This window comes from Sturnus vulgaris, chromosome 1, assembly GCF_052056855.1.
Source record: "Sturnus vulgaris isolate bStuVul1 chromosome 1, bStuVul1.hap1, whole genome shotgun sequence".
In the NCBI taxonomy this organism is placed as follows: domain Eukaryota; kingdom Metazoa; phylum Chordata; class Aves; order Passeriformes; family Sturnidae; genus Sturnus; species Sturnus vulgaris.
In genome coordinates, this window is record NC_142243.1 from 122,381,453 (window position 1) to 122,402,681 (window position 21,229).

The following is a 21,229-nucleotide window of genomic DNA, read 5'->3' on the forward strand; positions in this document are numbered from 1 at the left end:
TTGTCAATATGTGCATCTTTGAGTATTGCCAAATTTTCAATAGCCTAGTTCTTCCAAATTGTACTATTCATACTTGAAAATTACATGCACACATTAAAATTTTGCTTTGAAATATATTTTGACCAATGCTTCAAATCACAGATTGCAAGGTATCTTAAAAGCTGACTTGGTCAGCATTTTTCTATGTCTTCTTCATGATAACTTTGAAAAAAAGATTCAGGTCTTGAATTCTGGTCTCAATGACCATACATGAAACATATATGGTTTAGAAATCTCTCAAATTCAAAAGTCCTGTGTGTTCAATGAAATATTTAGAATAGGCATGAGGTCAAGACCCCCAACTTTTCCTTAAAGAGCTTTTCTCTCAAAAAAATTATTTTTAAAAAGAGCAATTACTAAAGGAAAATGGATAACATCAGATTTTACTTTTCTAAGAATTGTATCAGTTTTTCAACTTCTGTACTAGAATTCATGTATGCAAGTATAATGAAATTTATATGCAAAATGCAGAAATTAATATATTTTCAACTGACTCATTTTGTAGGCAAATCAGCATTAATTAAACAAGCCAATGTGCGAAAGGCTAGATAAAAATTACACCTTATAAAACCAAAGCAGATGTTTTAACTTATAGTTTTAATATAGCAATCAAAGAAAATTCCAAATACTGTACAGTGAAGTGTAGTATAGTACACTATATACTGTTATAATACACTATTGTTACATTACAGATAAAAAAATCAAATATAATTAGTACAGCAATCACAAATCAAACAAACCAAACCTTGCTGGATAACAGCCAGTACTGTGAAGATGGTATAGTTTCTATGCTAATTCATTTTTTAAGTCAACATGTAAAGCACTTACTTTTTAAAAAGATTTTTTTCTAAATATATACACTATTTTAATTCCTATTTATACATTTTAAATAGCATTCCCTCCTAAAAGTGCACTCTTTCATTTCTTGGCAATAATCCTCATCAAACGTAAAATAACTCTGAAAATACCACTCTTGTTTCAACCTTTTATTGCTCAACCACAGGCATAAGGGCTCAGAGGGAATCCTGCATTCTAAAGATCTTAAGCAACTTCTTAATGAAGCTAAACTGATATCCACAAGCAAAACAAAGAAACCACTCTCTGTTGTGGCTTTTTTAACAAAAGGATTAACTTCATATTCATATTCTTATTATTTTACAAAAGCATGTAGATTCTGATATTTTAAAATAGGAGCCAAACAAATGTAGAGATAACAGTGGCATCTTCTTAAATCATTCATTTTCCATACAACTCAGATTGAGCATCACTCTCCCAACTGTAAACATACCCAGAATTTTGTTATCTGGCATTTTCAGCGCATAGAAAAAGTAGCAAGCAACTCCACTAACCCTGTGACAGTGACAACAGATTCTACTTTATGAAAGATTGTAAATCAAGTATTTTGGCCTTGCAGGGTTGTTAGCACACAGCCCTGTGGCACTGTGTCTCTGTGACACTGCTGGAGCACTCTGTCAGAGGCAATGTCTAGCTTGTATTTTGCAGCCAGCACAAGACTAGTAAACTATACGGGATTCACAAAGCCAACAATGCACACAGCTGTTTTGTGACTACAACAGGGAAGACATCCCAAATACATTTCTTTGATTTCATTTGAAAATCTTCTGGTTTTGTCTCACTGAAATGCAAACAATTCAGAGAGAAACAGCACTATCAAAAAGTCAGCCTTACTAAGCAGTCAGCCATTTGAAGTAGTAGAAGTCTTGCATTTCCCTGGAAAACTGATCTGTTCTCCCAAGGTTTCCCAAATGCTCACCAGCAATCTAGTTCATTCCCCTTTTTATTTTTGTACTAGGCTTGTATTTTTAGTAATAATTTTTTCTTTTGGTTATACATACTAAGCCACAGTAACATTTAGGTTTTTCTAATAATGTGTCTTCTTTGCCATGAGATGCAGCGTAGAAGATTGCTGGCCTTCAGACAAGAAAGTAATCAAGGTGGGCACTCAAAACCACAACCTCTTTCCACAGGCAATTTGGTAGCAAGAATTTGGCTTGATTGCCTTTACTTTTCAAGAAAAGGGCACCATTCTTGACATTTGAGAAGTCCTACTGACACATCTTCTCATCCACAATGAGCCGAAGTCTTCCCTGTCCTTGTCCCCCACCAGCATTTTCCTGACTCTAACAGGGAATTCTAACAAGCACGCTGGTGCTTCTTAGACAGGCACACGGATTTGTCTCAACTTACATTTGCATCCACTGCCAGCAACCAAATGAAACATCTGTTCCAACTTACACTTCAGTGTTCTTTATTTCACTTCTCCTGCCCAGTCACACATCTCACTGGCATGTAGATGAAGCTTAGCTTCACTTGAGAGTATCAAAAGCTATCTTTCTCAAAAACCACTGACATTAAATGCATGAAAAAGCTAAATGAGATAAGAACACTGCAAAGAAATATGCACAGTCCTGCTTTCCAGAATTCAAATCAGTGGATCTTGTGATTGACACCATTTTACCAGTCTTGTGAGACCATCTTCTTTTAGGAACTGGAGGGTTCTGATCTACATGACTTGAGTGGGCCCAAGATGACACTAGTGGTGAGTCAGAGCTATTATCTGTTTCTACGTCTATTTGGATAAGAAGGAAAATGTCAAATTACTGCTGAAATGGGAAGTGTGTCAAAACTAAACCAAGCCTTCCTCTTTACACAGTAAAAGGCACACAAAATTCTGCAGTGTTACCAGAAAGGCATGAAAGAAGTAAGCATTTTTTCTTGAAATAAGAATGATGTGCAATAAATATTTCAATTTATTTCAAACTTGAAATTCTCTCATATACACTGCTTGCTCATTATTTTTCCAGCCAAGGAAGACTTTTTTTCCTAAAGAAAAGGTTACAACTGTCAAAGCATTGGTTATCTGGTCTAAAATGCAAGAGATCCAGGAGATTGTTCCCCCTCAGCCTCTTCCAATTGAATTTTTTTCCCAACTGCTATACTTTTCTAACACTGTGTCAAAGCACAAGCCTCTAGTCAACATTTTCTATATAGATGTAGCCTTCAGCGAGCTAGACTGATTCATGGGAGACTAAATGTTTTCAGAAGTCATGGCAGGCTTCCAGGTGCTGCCTGTGCATCCTGTTTCCCATTGAATAAGCCCTGCCAGTTAATCAGTGCATCAGCAAGGTCAGTTCTGGCAAGCCAATTACTTCATACATTCCAAGTTTCCAAATTGCTAAATTACCAGATAGCAATTTGAGATAGTAACATTTTTCATTTATTTGTGAAAATGTTATATTTATATTTTACCTCTAAGTAGTGTACGAAATAATAAAATATTTGTACCATCTACATAAAAAGTTAACCAACAGAGGCATTTTAATTTACTTTGACAGAAGAGAGGGGCTATTCTTTAAGTGACTTGCTTCATTTCAGTTCTACATACAAAAATAAATCCTTCCTCATGGGACATTTTATCATACTAACGCTTAGAACTGTTTAAGTGATTATAAATGTAAAAAGTGAGGAGACTTTTCTGAATACAAACATATACAACACAAACCACATTTGTGAACTGGTAAAAACCTACATGTGCACAAACACAGACTTCAGTATTTAAATGCTCTTAATTCCTTTGAAGCTGTATTAACATCTTTTCATCCATTCAATGTTATTTTACCATGAGAAGAAGCAACAATAGTGCATTTAAATGACTATGAAGATAGGAAGCAAAGTGCAGTATCAGAAACACATTCCATCCTTAGGGAGCAAGCACAATGGCTGCTTCTTAAAAATTAGCACTGCAGGTCTGATGAACACACTACTTAAGTGGATACCAGCTTTATTATTACTGATGCAGGGAAATCTGCATCACAAACTGAGGTGAGGCTGAGAGAGGTGGATAGTCTTTATAGACACTGAAACAGCCTATATTCCTTGTTCCCACAGAGTAAACAGTGAGCTTCTAAAAGCTCAATTATCACCAAACACTTTAGGATAATGTGTGTTAGAGAGTAATTTCCTTCCAATAAATTGTTAATTTGCTCTTAAGAGGACAGTTATTTCATTTTTGCCATTTCTAACCAATGCTAGCAATCTAAGGCTTCTAAAAGAAATGGATTTGCCATTGAACATTTGCTCTTACTCGCGATTGCCAACTTCTCTTCCGTAATTGTCTCAAAAGTTGCACAACCATCTGACCAGTTTGGTATTTGGGAGGAAATAAAGACATGTTACCAACAGAGCACCAAAATGATTGTGTTGGCTCAGACAGCCATGCATAACCACAGCACATTCAAGGTATCTTCAGCATATGCTGTGTGGCCTTTTTTGTAACTTACTTTCTAACTAGCAATAGGAGAACTTAGATTTCAGTTTACTAAAGTTACACTCATTCCAAGATTTGAGAGGAGGATATGAATGGAAAAGTTATTAAATTGCAGATGTGCCAGCAAAATGTAATTAAATGTACTGTATATGCTGCATTATCAAATTGAGCAGAAGTTTAGTTTCCATTACTTTTTGAAATTTATGTCTAATTTATGATAATAGTGCCCTTTTTATTGGAATTAAGTACCTGGGACAGAATTAACTTTGCCATGTTTCTAGTTTTGCCTGTTCTAGCCCTTCCAGTAACCTTAAGCTAGCATGGTAAGAACCTTGCATGGGCTCAAATTTTAAGACTTTTAAGAAATTAAAAATTACAAAGAATTTTCAAGAACCCACATGTACAGCAGATATTTATCTCAGTGCATTTCCTAATAACTAATTTACAGGTAACAGAGCCAGCCTGGGCAGCAGTATGGTAATATTGAAAGCTATTGCCAATCACATGCTTATCATGCACTGAATAAGATGATATAATCTTTGACATACATACAAGATTTAATAACTAATCACTTTGTGTGGCCCAGCCAATAAACATTACATTTGAACAGTAATTTCTTCTACCCTTATTAGATTTTAACCTATCAAGAGTGATCCATTGGCTCAGTTGCATTAGTGATTCCTGCATCTTGACTATCCATCTCCTCAAGCTCCTCAACAGAATTTCCCTTTTGTGCTTTAGACCTTGCAGGGAATGTTGTTCCCACAGAATTCACCATGTTACCATCAGCTGATTCAGTATTCAAGTGTTCAGTACCACCTGGTGCAGAGAATGATTCGGGCAAGGCAGCCTGAAAGCTCCCAGTTTTAGCAGTTGAACTCACTGCCTCTACTTTTCTTTGAGATACATCAACTGATGCTGACTGCTCTGTATTCTGATCCCGCAAATGTCTATCCATTGAAGCCTGAATAGAAGAGACCATTTCCTGCAACTTTTTTCTCTGTGCCTCAATCAAAGTGGGGTCAAGCTGCCTGCTGTCTCTCATTGTCACAACTCCCGGAGCAATTCGAATAAGCTCACTGTTACCAGAAGCAGCTGTGAATACAGAAGGCTCAATTTTAGCAGAAGGACTGAAGTCCGTTTCTGTGCTATGCTTTCTTAAAAGTGGTGTTTCCCTGGCTCTTTGATCATGTTGTTGACTACTAGATGCAGTTCCTAGGGAGTGACCCTTTCCTTGAAATGCAGTTATGTTATGTAGTTGTTCAGACTTCTTTTTCACTACTCCACCACTACCCAGCTTCAGCATTCCATGTGAAGGACTTGCTTCCCTGCTTCTTGAAGCAGCTTCTGCTCGCACTTGACTTAAGGCCTCTTTAACCAGCTCTTCAACATCAGGACCGATTGGGAAGTGCCCAGCAGCATCCACACACAGCTCTAATCTGTCTTCTGCTGCATTGTACACAAAGTTTTTACCAGGCAGATGTGGAAAAGTGCAGTGCTTGCCATCAGCCAAACCTATAAAGATAGGAAAAGTTATTCAAAGTGCTAACATATTTTAAGGCATGCTCTGAACACACAGTTATTACCTTATTTAAATTTACTGAATCAAGTATGTAAAATCAAACACTGAAAATTACTACCGTGGGAGAAAAAACTTAGGCTTTTATGCCATACGACAACAACCATAGTATGCTGCAAAGATGCTGCTGCCTTCCAGGATGACTCTGATGAAGAGACAATACTATACTATTACAAGATAAAATAACCACCCTGCTACGACTTGCAGTTCTATGTTTGCAGTAATGTAAAACAAGCCAAACACCATGACTACTACCACACCATCAAAAATCAAAACCAGAAAACTGGCAAGGAGAACATTTCAAAACACTATCTGGAGAAATACTACCTAAGACTACTTTCATACTAGTTAGAACTGTAGTAGGATTTCTGGTTGCCTAACTGCTGCTAAGCCTGAGGAATTTCAAATTTGCTATTTTGTCTTCTTCTCTGAGAGGAAGTGTTGCCAGATTAACAGAAGAGTTTCAAGTTTACTGTATTTAGCAGTCCTGGAGATTATAACTATTAACCTTTACAAAACAAACATAAATCACAGTATTTTTGATTTGCTGTTTGTTTAATTGTCCCACTTACAATTTGACCAATCTGTTAAAACTGAGAGTTCACTAGATAATTTTAAGATCTGAAGTTTCTGTGTGCCAAAAACATTCCTTTTTTATAGTTTATAATCATAAACCACAAAATCACTCTTTCAACTCTGCCTCATGCAGGCTGTGGTAAAAGCAGTAAGGTATCACTTCAGTGATGGTGGCTTTCTGTGAGTTAAAAGCTATCTGCAGATGAAAACTTGGCTGCAACTATTCTCTTCACTTTAGTTCCATCAGCTATGCATGGAGAGCTACAATGAAAACAACACAGTTTAAAAGGTGTCAAGAACAGGTAAACTGTTGGGATTTTTCCTCTCATTCTCAAAATTCTTGAAGAAAACCACCAGAAATTATTCAGAAGGGCAGAAACACAAGAAGCAAATTCTATTTCTGTGTTACCAAACACAGTGCTTTCAAAATGAGTATTCTGGGCAACAATGGAAAAGGTCATTCAATTATTTGATAAGTTATTAAATTTGTTTTCATACCAATGAACCTACTGATCAATCTCAATCATACTCCACAGCTTCTGATTCACACGTACACAGTTGAAGAGGACCTCCACAGAAGAGATCTTAATCTGAGAGCTTCAGACATGTAGCTTCTTTCTTTACATATCCATGGGAACCAATAACCAAACAGCCAAAATGCAGAACAAAATTTAACCTCAAACACCTACCTGTTCTTAGCCTGAAGAACATATTTTAAGTACATTAATTTAGCAGCTCACATTCTCATTTGCAAAAGAGGGAACTGCAGCAATTCCTATGATTGATCAAAACTGCCTCTGAAACTGCAATCCCAAAATCTCAAAGTAAACAAGATCTATTAAATCAAGTTTCAATTGATTAACAGTACCTATACCTTAGCCACCATATCTACACACACAGCTTTGTTCCAAAGGTCCAGCATGATAGGTGCATTATTACATTACCTAAAAGATTACAAATAGGTAAGCAGCTTCTTAAAGTAGAAAGATGAGTCAGATTGTTGCACACTGGAATTGTAAAAGTGTGCTAATGCTGAAATAGGAATTGCACCTACCAGGACAGTCTGTATTTAAAATTATTACACTTCTTTGTATGCAGGCATTTTACAAAATTATCTCCTACAGCCTTATTTCTTACACAGTAAGCTGGGGAAAATGGCTTTTAAGTCAGACATTTTCTGTGAGTTGGGTTAAAATTCCTTGGATTCATTTCAGGCTTTCAAATCTGGCTAGCCATTAATAGGTCAAAAATACCCTTTCCATCAGGCAATGTTTAAGCTAATTCACTTTTCACAAACAATACACCACTCATTATACAAGCATAGTAAGAGAAGGAAAACTAAAAGGAAAGAGATCTAATACACATGCATGTTAACTCTATTATCTAGGCTAATAATTCAGTGAGAGGTAGTGGGCATTGAGTGTATCACACATTTTAATTTATTTCCAGAAATAAGTAAGATAAAGTTAAGGTTGATAAAACTGCCTAAGAAAAAAATCAGACAGCAAGAAAGAAGCAAAGAAACCATTATAATAGCTGAAACCACAAAAGTTAAGCTGTGAATGCCAAGATTTCATCAAGAAAATAAACTTTGAGAGAAAATAATTCATTAGTACTTTCTTTAAAGAAGCAGTTTCTATTCTTTGTAGACAGTATTTGCAATGCCACCTAAAAATCAAATATACTCTACTTGCTTGGTTATTCTGCACAGAGCCCAAGGTGCAGCATTCAGCAATTCAAGAAGGGGATGGATAGTTTTGCTTTTGAACGATAATCTTAGCAATATGAAAAACAAATTTAACCAACCATTTAAACTTAAAACATGCAGTGCCCCATATAAAATACCTACTAAGAAGCACACAAGAAAGGTAAACTCCTTATCCAGTAAATGTCTTAAAGTAACAAGAATAGGTCCTTATGATGTTCTTGTTTGATCTTTACAGGAGAAAAAAAAATTAAGAAAACAAAAAAATCAGTTTACTTTTATTGGTCATATTGTCAGTAAAAAAAAGTTATGTGTACAATTCAGGAAGTGGAAATTTCAGAAAATAAGAGGTTTAAGTTCAGTGAAATAGGTTTAGGCAAATTTCTTAGTCTTAGTCTGTCTGAGGGAACATTAGAAGTTCTCCAGTATTATAAGAATGAAAATCTACCATAGTAATAGAATAAGAAAAAGAAATATTTATGCGTACAAGTGACTCAATACCAATTTACATTTTTCAGGATTTGGATATGGAGGAAGGAAGGAATAACAACAAAACCAAAAAATACCTGTTGTTTTCTTCATTATGCTGTAGAATACTCCACCCTGCTGAAACAACTGAGGAAGGCCCTTTGCGTAAGACCAAACATCTTCTCCTGTAAAAATCAAACACAAACATTAAAATTAAACCATTGTATTTTCATATTACAGACAACAGCTGAAAATGTAACTCCTTAAATCAAAAGTTGAGTGCTCACTCCCTTCTATGCAAATAAGAACTTGGATTTTTATTGCAAATGCACAGAACAGGAGCCTGGAACATTGAAAGACTTTCAGAAAAACATACCACTGTCTGCAGTCAAATATCCTACATGCTCTAGTACAAAGCTTCCCAAATTTGATTTGATCCAAGGTGCAACTCCTGGTTCTTTTCCAGGCCTAAATATGAGTCTCCATTCCGTTCCTACCTCTGCTTTCAACATTAAACTAGGAAATTACTAACACGTTTCTGAAATTCAAGCACATAAACGTGCTCATTAAAACTTGAATTCTATATCTCTACACCTTCTCAAAAATCAGAGCTCAATTTCACAGCTGCCACACAGCAGACTTAATACTGCAGCTGAGACACAAACATCCACCCAGGCAGCTGCATAGAAGCTGTCTCTACCTTGCTTTTCTTGAGAGTTAGAAAGAAAATACCAGAGGCCCCTGAAATGCTGTATAACCAGTATAATGGCATTGAAATGTGACAAGTTTAAACGCCATGGAGAGAAAAAAAAAAAGAACTTAGACTACATAAGGAAAGGAATATAAAGAACAGAAAAATTGGGTTACAGTGATAGAATATCAGTGACCTAACAGCACCTGCTCAATCAGTTCAGATCTGCATTTTGCCTACACCCTTTTCCTCATTTCGCTAACCACTTACCTGCTTCAGAGAAGTGACGTGCTGCAGCTCTCTAAGCAGTACAAACAGAAAGTTCTGAAAAATTCCATTCTCCTGATGCAGAAACAACTACTGTGCATACACATTTTCAGAAAAATATTGTTTTTCCCACTTTCCATCAAATATTCAGGGAACATAACAAGACACCTTAGATAGAAATTGCCCCCTTCTGTAGGAACTGAAATCTCAATAACCACATGTCTCAAATTTCTATTAAGATACAAAATGTAAATCTTCAACTATAGTTAACTGGTTATACTACTTGGATAGAGATAGCTGGAATGTGTGAGGCTGTAAAATATAACCCACCAATATGTCTTTGCTTGCTGTTACAAGGAAAATAAAAGAGCACAGGAGGCACAGGACTCTGTACGCTCCCCTGCTCAGCTGTTTCCCCACAACTGTCATTCACCTCTCCACTTCAAGCATTACTAAAGCCCCCCCTTCTCTTTACAAAGGTATAGAGCACATTCACCACATTCTGTCTTTGGATGTTCTAAAGACATGAGACCTATATAATCCACTTAATTTTGAAAGCATTCCTTCAAACCATATATGCTCAGGCTCACTGCATTCATTTGCACGTCAAGCTCACAGATTTGGCCTTCACTTCCAAGATGAACATCCAAGCAATAAACCAACTGCTCTTCTTTCTTATTTTCCATGATCTACTGAAGGAAGTCTTCTGTCACTGCTACCCGTGTCCTTACTCTCACTGACAATTTGAAATGCATTTCCCTATACACAGGGTCTCCAGAGCATCGCTGCTGTGCCTCTTCCAAGTCTTCCTGATGGTTTAAACACTGCCCACAGGAATCAAAATAACCACTGCACTGGTAAGTAACAGAATACAGCTGTCAGTCCACTGAAGCCTGAAGAGGTCACAGCCAGCAGGACTCCATACTAAGGACTCCTTTACTGCTGCATTGAGCAATCCATTACTATTTGAAGGACTCCCTTTCATTTCACAAGACAACCACTAGACTTAAAGAAGCTCAGTTTTAGAATTACTGATATTTTCCAAGGAAAGATTCCCAATTTGCTGTGGGCATGATTTTTCAAGCCTTGCACAAGGGAAGCATCGCTGTTTAGACAGCTTTTTATGCAATATTAACAAGTACTACATGCAGGAAAGCACGGGGAGCAGAGCTCACAATACAAAAGCATCAGCCACTGAAAGAAATACAAACTAATGACACTGTTTTGATAGACATCTCCCACTGGAAGACCAAAAAAGCCCACAGTTACAACTGGACTTTCCCAGATCAGAGGAACTAGTGCATGTGACTCAACTAAACTACATTTGAGGTTTGCACATTTTTGTTGTTAGTTGAGTTTCACCATTTGTTTTGGATTTGTTTGCCATGGTAGCAAGATGTTTATAGGTCACAAGTTAATTTGGATGATCATTAAGTTAGATTAAAAAGTCCCTCAAGACACTACATTTATCAAAGAGATTATACTGTTCCTACTCCAGTACACACTTCCCCAGACCAGACCCCAACCCCAGAACATTAAGGTATGGGAGCAGATCAAGACTGTCTTACCCACAAACAGGCCTTGTTCACTGGTGTAAGTTAGCCTGCAGCTGCTGCAAGCCCAGGACTGTCACTTCAGACAGCAGAGAGAACAAAGTGCAACACAATTAAAAAACTCAGTTGATAAACACACTTTATAGGTAAGTACAGCTGGCTTCAAAGCAGTATGTTTAATTCCAAGAAAATCCTGGTATCAAACCATACATTAAATTTAAACCTGGCTATTTAGATTACCTGTGTATGGATGAATTAATCAATGAAAAACAAACCAATCAAAATAATTAATATCTGGCTTGCACATATTCAGAGTGCCTCTGCATGGGTGTAATTAAATCTGGTTTAAAATATAATGTTTTAAATATGTTAATGCAAAACTCCAATTCCTTTAGTAATTTCCCTATAGAATTCTGTATTTTGAGCTAAATAAAAAAAAAAAAAAGAAAAAAAAAAGAAGAGAAAGCTTTACAAAATATCACGCAAAATATGTTAACTGGTTGAGAAATTACAGTATTTAATTTCCCACGGCTTTTTTAAAAATTATATATAGAAAAATTAAAGACCATGATCTAAAATTCTAATAAGCAGCTGAGACCAGAAAAGAAAATTTCTAGTAGCTGAAATAAGAAAATATTTCAGCCTACAGGAGACCTCTATGAAATAAAATGTTTTAAGCATACAGAATAAATAATTATGGATGTCTGAAGACACACTTCCACTTTGGGAATTGGGGAAAAATTAAATCTGTCTGGCCCAATGAGCTATCTCAACAGTATCTCCCCTCTACACATTCTAATCTCACTGTATTATAGGAATGTTTTTAGCAGAACAAAGTTACAAAGCTGGCTCTCAGACCTCTGCAGCAGTTTTTAGCAGTACAGAAATGTTGCTGAGAAAAACAAGGCTTCTTGTCCCAAAAAGGCTGAATATGGCACCTTGAGGAACTGCCACCCTTAAGAAAATGCAAGGACTTAGGAAGTTTATCTGTTGAAAAATCACAGTTGTGAACAGTCTAGTAACTAGATTTGTCCCACAATATTATTAAAGGAAAATGAAGACCCAATGAGAAAAGTGATGATATAATAATAGCATCTTATTCAGTAGTCACATAAGGTTTTATAATTGGTTGGTTTATCACTTGCTGCTGCTTTTACTTGTATTAGTAATGCACAATGGATGCAGCCAGAGAAGAGTGAGGTAAATTCTATTCTAACCAGTGCTCTTAAAGCAGAACCTAACAGTAGTGATGTCAAAGACAAAAAATCATTCTTGCATAGAGGATCAGCTCACAGTTTATGGATAAGCACCTGTAAAATAATGACTCTCCCTAATGCTGAAGTAACCAAGATATTTTTAAAGCATGCCAAAGTTTTTTGAAGTCAGTAACTATACTTTCAGCAGTATTTCCTGCAGACAGGAAAGCACTCTTTTAAGCTTAATCTCAAAATTAAGACAACTTTTAAACGTAACTTTTTCCTGCACTTTGGAACTGGGGTGTAAATGTCAGTGTGATGAAGCGAGTAGTGATTCAGCACACTATCTTGTAAAAGATACAGGAGTAAACACTCACTTGGAAAAGAATCAAAGTTCTGCTTGATGAACTTCTGACATACCACTCTGTGATTACGTAATTGTTTCGTTTCTGAAACATCACATGCTTTTGCCACACCAAATCCCTCCAGCAAAAGAGAAGGCTCCCACAAAAAAAAACCTGTAAGCATGACTATTCAACTGGTTCGTACAGCTGAATGTATGATAATTACAGTTCTGCTTCCTGCCAGAAAGCAGCAAGAACTGTGAAACCTGATTAACAAAATACACAAACAGGGGTCCAAGTCTCCTGAGTTCAAAAAGGAAAATAAAAAACACAGGCACTTGAGAAAAGTCCTTTTGTCTTGAATTATTCAGTCAGATTTACGTGACTGATAATTTATAAGTATAGCTTTGCGACCCTATGTCCAACCTTTGGAACTGAGATGCATGTTTAGATTCTTTCAGTTTCTCCTCTGTTTATATTCTGAAATAATACTTTTCTCAGCTCTTTAAAAAGACCAGATCTTCATTTAAAACTAACAGATTATCGATGGAGAAAATGTCAAGTTGATTTACTTAAACCAAGACAACTCCCTGTGGGGCCAAATGTCAGGATTTATTCTTACTACAAAGGTGAAAATTTGTTCCTCAAACTTTCAATGAGCACACACTCATTACCCCCTTCTCACCCCTGCTCTGAATTTATTTCCTGAAACCTGAGGGAGATGTAGAAAAAAAAGTCTATAGCTTTCACACGTACAAAATATGTGCCTAATGAGAGGCAGGAAAAACAGAGACAGGACAGCAAGAAGCAATGCAATCACCTCTAAACAGCAATTTTTTTCTAGCAAAGGAAGAACAAGTATCTCATATACACATTTCTAAAAGCCACTGACAGCATATTAGATGTTCTCCTAATAAAGGAACAAGGGAATTTATCTGATTAGCCAAGATTTAAGAAAAAGGGAAATGTGTATGTAACTACAGTTTGCAACACGTTATCTTCTACTTAAAAACAGAATTTTGAAGAACAACACGAAGTCAGCCTTACCCATGAGCGTTGCCAGAAGACAGAGTGAATACATCTCCTTGTCGACTTGCTCTTGCAGATCCTTCGATGAGATCTTACTGGTCACAGCAACATCTTCATGCTTCACAGCATGGGCTGAGTGTGCTGAGGCAGCCTGCCTGCCTTCCTCCTTGCCCTTCAGGATTTCTATGGCAATCCTGTCACCGTGCTGCAAAGGAACAGGCTCGTTTTCCATGCCTTCTTTGGGAGGCAGAAGCTCTTTTGGAGGAAAGCCGTAGCGAATACATTGCAAATATGGGGGAATATTAAATTCTCGTGCTATGCCTTCCTGGAGTTCCAAGAAGGTGGTAGTGCACTTCAAGGTAAGCATTGATTGCCTCCCATCATTGGTAGTTATTCGAATTTTCTTTTCCTTTGCAGATGTTGGAGAATACGGGGTTTTGGTTGGTGTAGCAGGTGCAGATGAGGGTCCCTCACGAACAGCCCCAGGAGAAGCAGTCCTGGGCTGCCCTTTATGCTCTTGTTTCAATTTTTCACTTTTCCGTTTCTGCATTACAGAAGCCTGGTCTGCAATGCTCTGCTGAATAGTTCTTTCAGCTTTGCTCATATTCAACTCCTCCTTGTGCAAAGTTTTAGTCTTCTGCCCAGTCAAAATTATTTTGGTTGGAAGTTGTGACTCTAACTCTTGTCCTTGTTGTACATCATCAGCTCTTTGGGCGTGAGCACCATCGATATTTACAGGGGTATAATCATCAGGGTTCTTTTTGGCAGTTTGGTGAAGTATTGTGTTGACAACTTTCTGCACAAGAATCTCGCTACCAAATTCACCAGGGAAGTGCTTGGTAACAAGTTTCATGGCGACATCATACACGTTGCTGTTCAAAGAGGTGTCACTTTCATACTGGAACCAGTAGACAGTCTCTCTCACCACTCTTCCACCCCACTCCAGAGTTATAGGAAAAGCTTCAGGCAGATTGTCATATTCTTTACCTTCCCAGTAATGCTTGAATCCACAGCCACATTTTCCACCTGAAGACCTAGTATTAGTTCTGTCTCCATCAATATACAAAACAGACCCATCTTCTCTGACACGACGCATTAAATTACCGTGGCACCAGTTACAAACAGTCAAGTTACTCAGACCATAGTCTGGTACCAGCACATCCTTCACGGGGTTGTAGGAACACACCAAACTGTTCAGGGGAAAACTGTAATTTTTGTCAGGCCTTAGCTGGCCGTGAGTAGTTTTTGCCAGGTTATACAGCTTACCCCCAGGAGCCAGCCACTCTGGGGGAACGTGATGCTCTGAAAGAGCCCCACAGATGAGGCACCTGTGAAGGCGGTTGTCCATCACTGCTTTTTTAGCAGCTGCAGTGACCTCTTCGGGCTGGACCCCTATTACACCAGTCCTTCTGTAGAAATATTGATGCACATCAGCTACAAGACTGGGGTGGATCCCATGCTTACTCATGAAAACCTCCTCCATTGCAGCAACAAGCCTCATCAAGTACTTATCCTGCAAACTTCTGTCTCCTCCAATAATACAACCACCATCCTCCTCTAACATGATGTACTTTTTGATGAGGTCTTGAGGAACTCCCCAGGCTTTAGGAAGTAGCTTCCTAGGCAGCTTAGGTAAAGCAGCACCTTTTATTCCAACCAGAGGAATATAATGGTTACGTCCTGAGCTACTCCACGCAATGCAGATTGGCTTGTTCAACATGCCATCCTTCCCCATGCATTTTTCCAGAGGTATCAGACCAGGCAGGAATGTTGCTGAATAGTCTCCAGAGCTTCTCATTCCACTCAAGGAGTCTAACAGGATGATAGGCCGGTGAAGCACGTTGGCCAGACCAAAGATGTGAATATTCCTAAGGCCCATTGGCACACCTTCTGGAGGAACAAACAAAGGGTCACATTCATTGATAATATCCTCCCACTCTGCAGCATCAATAAAGTCATGGAAAAGCGCCTTGTAGTGGCTTAGATTCTCCTCGAAATGCTTCTTTAGATTCTCTCGGAGAGCATGCCAGAACAGCTCCCTGCCAACAAGCGCTCTTGAGACTGCATGGACAAGGCAGTGGCCATCTCCATCCACGTGGACAGGAATGAGGCACTCTTGACTATTGTTGGCCTTCTTAATGTCCTCCAGGGTGTCGTGCAGGTAGATGAGGCTGCCGGAGCGGTCCTTCCCATAACCCATGGTTTCAACGTGCTCTGGCTCGATGAGGAAGGCGCGGTCGCCCAGGAGGGAGCAGTCAAAGATGTCTCCCTGGTTCATCTCCGTGAGGAGCTTGGCTTTGCCAGTCTGCTTGTCCATCCCATAGCGGGCCAGGATGGGGGCCAGGAGCTTGCAGTGGTAGTTGGAGAGGCCATTGACTTTGACGAGCTCAGTGCTCCTGCGGGGAGGGCCGGCGCCGCTGACGCCCAGCAGCGCATTCCGCAGCAGGTTGTGCAGCACCAGGTCGGGGTCCGTCACCTCCTCCACGGCCAGCAGCTGCCGCTGCTCGTGGCGCCGCCCGCAGTCCGTGCACTCGATGCTGCCGCTGCCCTGCGGCCCGTGCGCCGGGAAGAACAGCCGCGCCTGGCATTTGGGATCGGGGCAGGTACCCGAGAAGATGCGCCGGTCTCGCTTCTTGGAGGCGGACGGAGGCGGCGGCTGCGGCTGCTGCTGAGGGGACGGCGGCGGCGGCTGCTGGGGCTGGGACATCGCTCCGCTCTGCCCGGGCTTCACCCGGCACCCCCTCCTCCGCCGCCCTCACAGGCGCATTCCCTGCACGCCGGACAACGACCGCCGCCTCTCAGACGCCGCCGGTGCCGGTGCTGCCCGTGCGGTACCGAGCGCCGCCCGCCGTCCCCCGCCCGACGCGGAAGCCGCCGCCGCTCTCACCGCCCCTCGGCCGCCTCAGTGCCCGCAGCGCCGCGGCCTCGCGCACTTCCACGCCGGCGGCGCACGCGCAGCGCCGCGGGGGCGGACGGGAGCGATAGTTTCTTTCGCCGCCAAGCTCCAGCGTAGGAAAGGGATCTACGTGCCGAGCGGAGACTACAGGGACCGTAATGCCAAGCGGCGAAGAGAGGGAGGGCGGGGGCGGGGCGAGCCCTGGCGGTGTTGCTGGGAAGCGTAGTCCGGGGGCGGATGGGCCGGGAGGGACGCGCAGGGCAGCCGGCGGCGCTTGTTGCGCTTCCTGCGGGAGCGCTGGGGGTGGCGGCAGGGTGTGAGGTAACACCTCACGTGCACATTCCTGCTCTGTCTCGCTCGGGTGTTGGTCCGAGGTGACGCTGCACATGTAGATTCCTCCTTTGTGCCTCTCGGGTGCTGGTTTAAGACGACACTATGTATATTCCCTCCTCTGCCCCCCTCGGAGGCGGGTCCGAGGTGACCACCCCGCGAATACATCCATCCTGTGCCCCCTCATGCCCCGCAGGAGCAGCGGGACGAGTCTCCCTCCCGTGTCACCTGTCCCCCTGGGCAGGCTCCGGGGGCGGGAGGCTGCTCTGCTCCAACAGGCTGGAGCCGGTAAGGGGCTGACAGCAAGGGACAGGGCAGGGGCCGGCCCCAGCCCCAGCCTTCCCCTCAGCAGTGCCGTTGAAAGAGAACCTGAAGGCTGCCGAGGGCTCCCTGGGCACGGAGGTTTGCAAAAGCACGGCAAGCAGCGTGTCCTGCCAGGCAGAGTCCCCTGCCAGGCAGCACTGCCTGCAGGCTGGGCACACGGGCTCTGCCCCACAGGCACCGCAGCCAGGCCCGGGCGGCGGCCGGGCTGGGGCCGCCCTTGGAGCTGCTCGGGGTGTCTGGAGCTCAGCACGCCGCGCCGGGGTTTCGCTTCCCGAGGAGCCGCGCCGGGCTGCCTGTCCGGGGGGTGAGCTATCGAGCCGAGGTGTTCCCCGGCTGTCAGCTGCTGATAGCGACAAGACAAGGCTCAAGGAGACGCGAGAGCAAGCTGTTAGCACGGGTGATCCCTCCAGCTGGTGCCACGCAAGGAGATAATGAGGGAACGGAGCTGGCGCTTACGTTATCTCCAGTGGCCGTCTGAAACGGTACTTTTGCCAAAATGAAATGGAATAATGTTCACAACTTCCAACCTAATTACAGTGAGCTGGCAGTGTATTCATGTGGAGAACTCAAGGAGGGATACACTCAGCAAACAGAGGAGTTAAGCTCTCTGAAAGCTATTCCAGATATCCTTAAATTAAAGAAAACAAAAGCTGACAAGGTGGAACCTCACAGGGTATTTCCAAGTACCAGTGACCTACCCCTATGAACACAAGGGCAAAAAAAGAAAAAGACCACTTCCTCCCTCCACCATCACCCTTGTTCTACCAAACATCTGGAATTTACATCCCAAGGCCTCACCTATTCTACAGTCACTCAAGTGATCTAAAATTAGAATAGAAATCATAGAGTTGTATCAGAGAGATAGTATTGTGCTTGTACTTTCCAATACAAAGGGCATGTTTCATTTTCATTATTCCATGAAAAGTAATTTATGCATCTGACATTTAAATTACAAAGATTCAGATGATTAATACATACAGAAAAAAATCTGTTTCTGTGCTTTATCATAGGCTTAAGGGAAAAAATGGCTCCGAGCCTGGCCCTGTGACAGACTGAGCACTGCCACCTTCCAGTGACAGCAGCTGAGCTGTGCATGCTCATTCCCTTTCGGCTTCAGTAATTTGTCAAGCACAGAAAATGTGTGTGTGTGTGTGTGTAAATGTATAATGCATTCCACAGTGTGATTTTTTTATCTGATCTTTTAAAATGGCAGGTTTGAAGAAGAAACAATGAAAATTATGAGACAGATTTTCATTCTTGCCTGCTACTAATACTTTTTAATGTGTATAACAGTAAGGTAGCAGCATCACCAGCTCCACAATCCTGCCAATGTGCCTTGTACTCGGGGATAAATCAGCAGTCTGTGCCCGTGCCCATTCATTCCTTAGTCTCTCCTTCATAAGTAGCAGGAACGCAGTAAAAATGCAAATAGGAAGCCTCTGTCCTCTGTGAAACTGTGTGGCAGCTACTGAGAATGGGCACCATTCAGGGCATCGTCCGGTGACAATCCTGTGCTAACCCGGCCTGCATTCTGAAGAAATGTCAAAAGAATTTTTCTGTAACATCGCTGGCCTCTGGAGCAATCCAATTTTTCACATATGGGAAATAAACACTTCTGTTACTGTTTAATAGTACTTTGTAGTCAATAATAGGGAGCACTGCAGTGAAATAATTCACTTGTACTGTCAAAGCCAATGGAACTTATGATGTTTTGTTTACTTCTCCAACCAGATGTTTTTATGAAAGCACTCTGACTGTAAAGTCAAAAACATTTCTCCTTTCTATTCCTTACATTAATTTCACAATAAATTATATTCAGTAGAGGAATCTGTCTTTTATAGAGGCTTGACCATAATTAACATGGATATTTTTGATGAATTATAAGTTTTCCAGCTATAAGCAGACTTAGGATCATGATTGATTGCCCAAGCAATTTCTGCAACAATAAACTTTCATTACAGAATATTTGATAAGAATCACAATTCTCTGACAAACAAATAATTTATGCAAATTAAATGCATCTTTATTTACAAGCTTTATACACTGTATCTGGCAAACAGGATAAGGAAGTTCTGTGTTGTATCACTGAATACAGATTACATGAGTAACTAAATCTTTAAGCAGCCTTAAAGGAAAATTCAGGAAATACAGTGTCTGCCTTGTTAGTAAGTACCCTGCAAAGTGTAGCAATGAGTCCTACCAGAGATCACAGCAAGAGCCATGCTGTTTTCACAGGCAAACAACATCATCACAGTCAAGAAAGTAGGACTGAAGATCACAGTGATTGCAAAGTTAAATCTATTTGTAATGGGTCAGAAGAGTGATTAATTGTCAGCAACAGGACATACCTGAACTCGTGCCACTTCGATGATGAGAACCAAGCACTGACAGTCAAAATACCAGGCATTCATTTCAGGCCTAGGATGGAAGATGTAAAAATTTCAGTTTGATCTTCACCCAGTGCTATTCCTTCTCTTCTTTGTCATTTACCCTTGGGAAATGGGTCATTCCCAGGTCAAAGCAATTATTTTTCAGAGCCACTTATTTTTTTGGAAGAGCAATGACAGAAGTTTCCAGCTAAACAGAAACAAAAGGCTTGTGCAGCATGCCAAATAACAGATCATGATAAACTAGATGATGGTCTGTGTAGTCAAGAAGTGAATGTCATTATCAGCCTTCAGCTACATCTCAGTATGCTCCTCAGAAAGGATAGCTAAAATCTGGTGTTTTCTTGAAACCCTTGCAGAGCTGATCCTGCCTAGCCTGCAAGACTAGCAGTTTAGCCTGACCTGGCTCTGAAAGCTCTTTACATATACAGTCAAGAAAAGAGGAGAGAGAAAACAAAAGTGTAAGCTAGAGAGAAGATGGCAATATCATCACACCCCACAATGAATGCAACGTTTTTTGATTTAGATGTGACAACCTAGCATCTAAAAAGCATGTGTAGACCCACAACTGGATAGTATTTATGATATCATAAGTACTATTAATAGTACCAGCTACAAAGAGAGAACAACAGCATGTGCTCCACTGCACAGAGCAGCTTCGAGTGTTGTGTGGGCTCTTTACTTCTTGCTCCTGTTAAGCTAATTTGGCCCTCACTTCCCGACCACTGCTGAGCTACATATCTTGTTTTGCCCATCACTTAAGCAGGCATTGTTAAAAGCCCAAGTGCTCACCACGCTACCTGTGGTATTCCAGAGAGGTGTTGGTCACTGGCCTCCTCATCTCCCGGTCCTCAGAGGCAGCATGCAGCCCAGAAGTGTTCTGGAAGGACAGGAATGACCACTGAGAAACTTCGGCTTTCATGAACCTTTGACTTAATTAATAGTTAGTCAATGGCAGTTCAAAAACAGCCCCTGACTTATCCTGGGGACCTGGGCTGGTAACTCATGTCCTGGATACTTCCAACTAAATAACTTCCATATCCCTGTTCTACTGCCTTCCAATGACCTGCAAAATTAAAAAAAAATTTCCTTCAGTGCTTTCACAGAATCAGAGCTTGAACTGCTGCCATTGTACCAGGTTCAGCAATTCACACCACTATTAGATGCCCTCTGTTAACACTGATGTCATTCCTACACGAGACCAAATTTGGGCTGCTCAAAGTGTGGAATGTGTGTTAGCAAAACATGAATGCATTAGGAAAACAACATGAAAATTGAAATACTGGGCAGAGGTTCCATTACTAATGACAACCATCCAAATAATCTGCTCAAAGGGTTTGCTGCAGCAAAATAAATGTTCCCAATGGTGGTTCAGATACAGCCTAGTCCAGTAAGAACAGCTCTGCAGCTGACTCTCGTGCTGGGTCAATCTCAGCATCCAAGACAAGCTGCTCAACACTGGTTTAGGTTTGTTTACCTACGCTTTCTTTTTATTTCTTGGCTCAAAATCTGGTTCTGAGGCCCTGTCTTGAAAATATTTCAAATTGATTTCACATG

At 40.9% G+C, this 21,229-nt stretch overlaps 1 protein-coding gene across 1 annotated transcript; it reads right to left on the reverse strand.

Annotated features, from left to right (window-relative positions):
• Positions 1–617: 617 nt before the first annotated feature.
• VCPIP1 (valosin containing protein interacting protein 1) lies at positions 618–16,625 on the reverse strand. Its single transcript, XM_014873025.2, has 3 exons — positions 13,754–16,625; positions 8,754–8,840; positions 618–5,842 (listed from the first exon to the last, which is right to left on the reverse strand). Exons 1-3 carry the CDS (start codon positions 16,440–16,442, stop codon positions 4,971–4,973), a joined length of 3,648 nt encoding a protein of 1,215 aa, XP_014728511.1. The 5' UTR covers positions 16,443–16,625; the 3' UTR covers positions 618–4,970.
• Between the last annotated feature and the right edge of the window lie 4,604 nt (positions 16,626–21,229).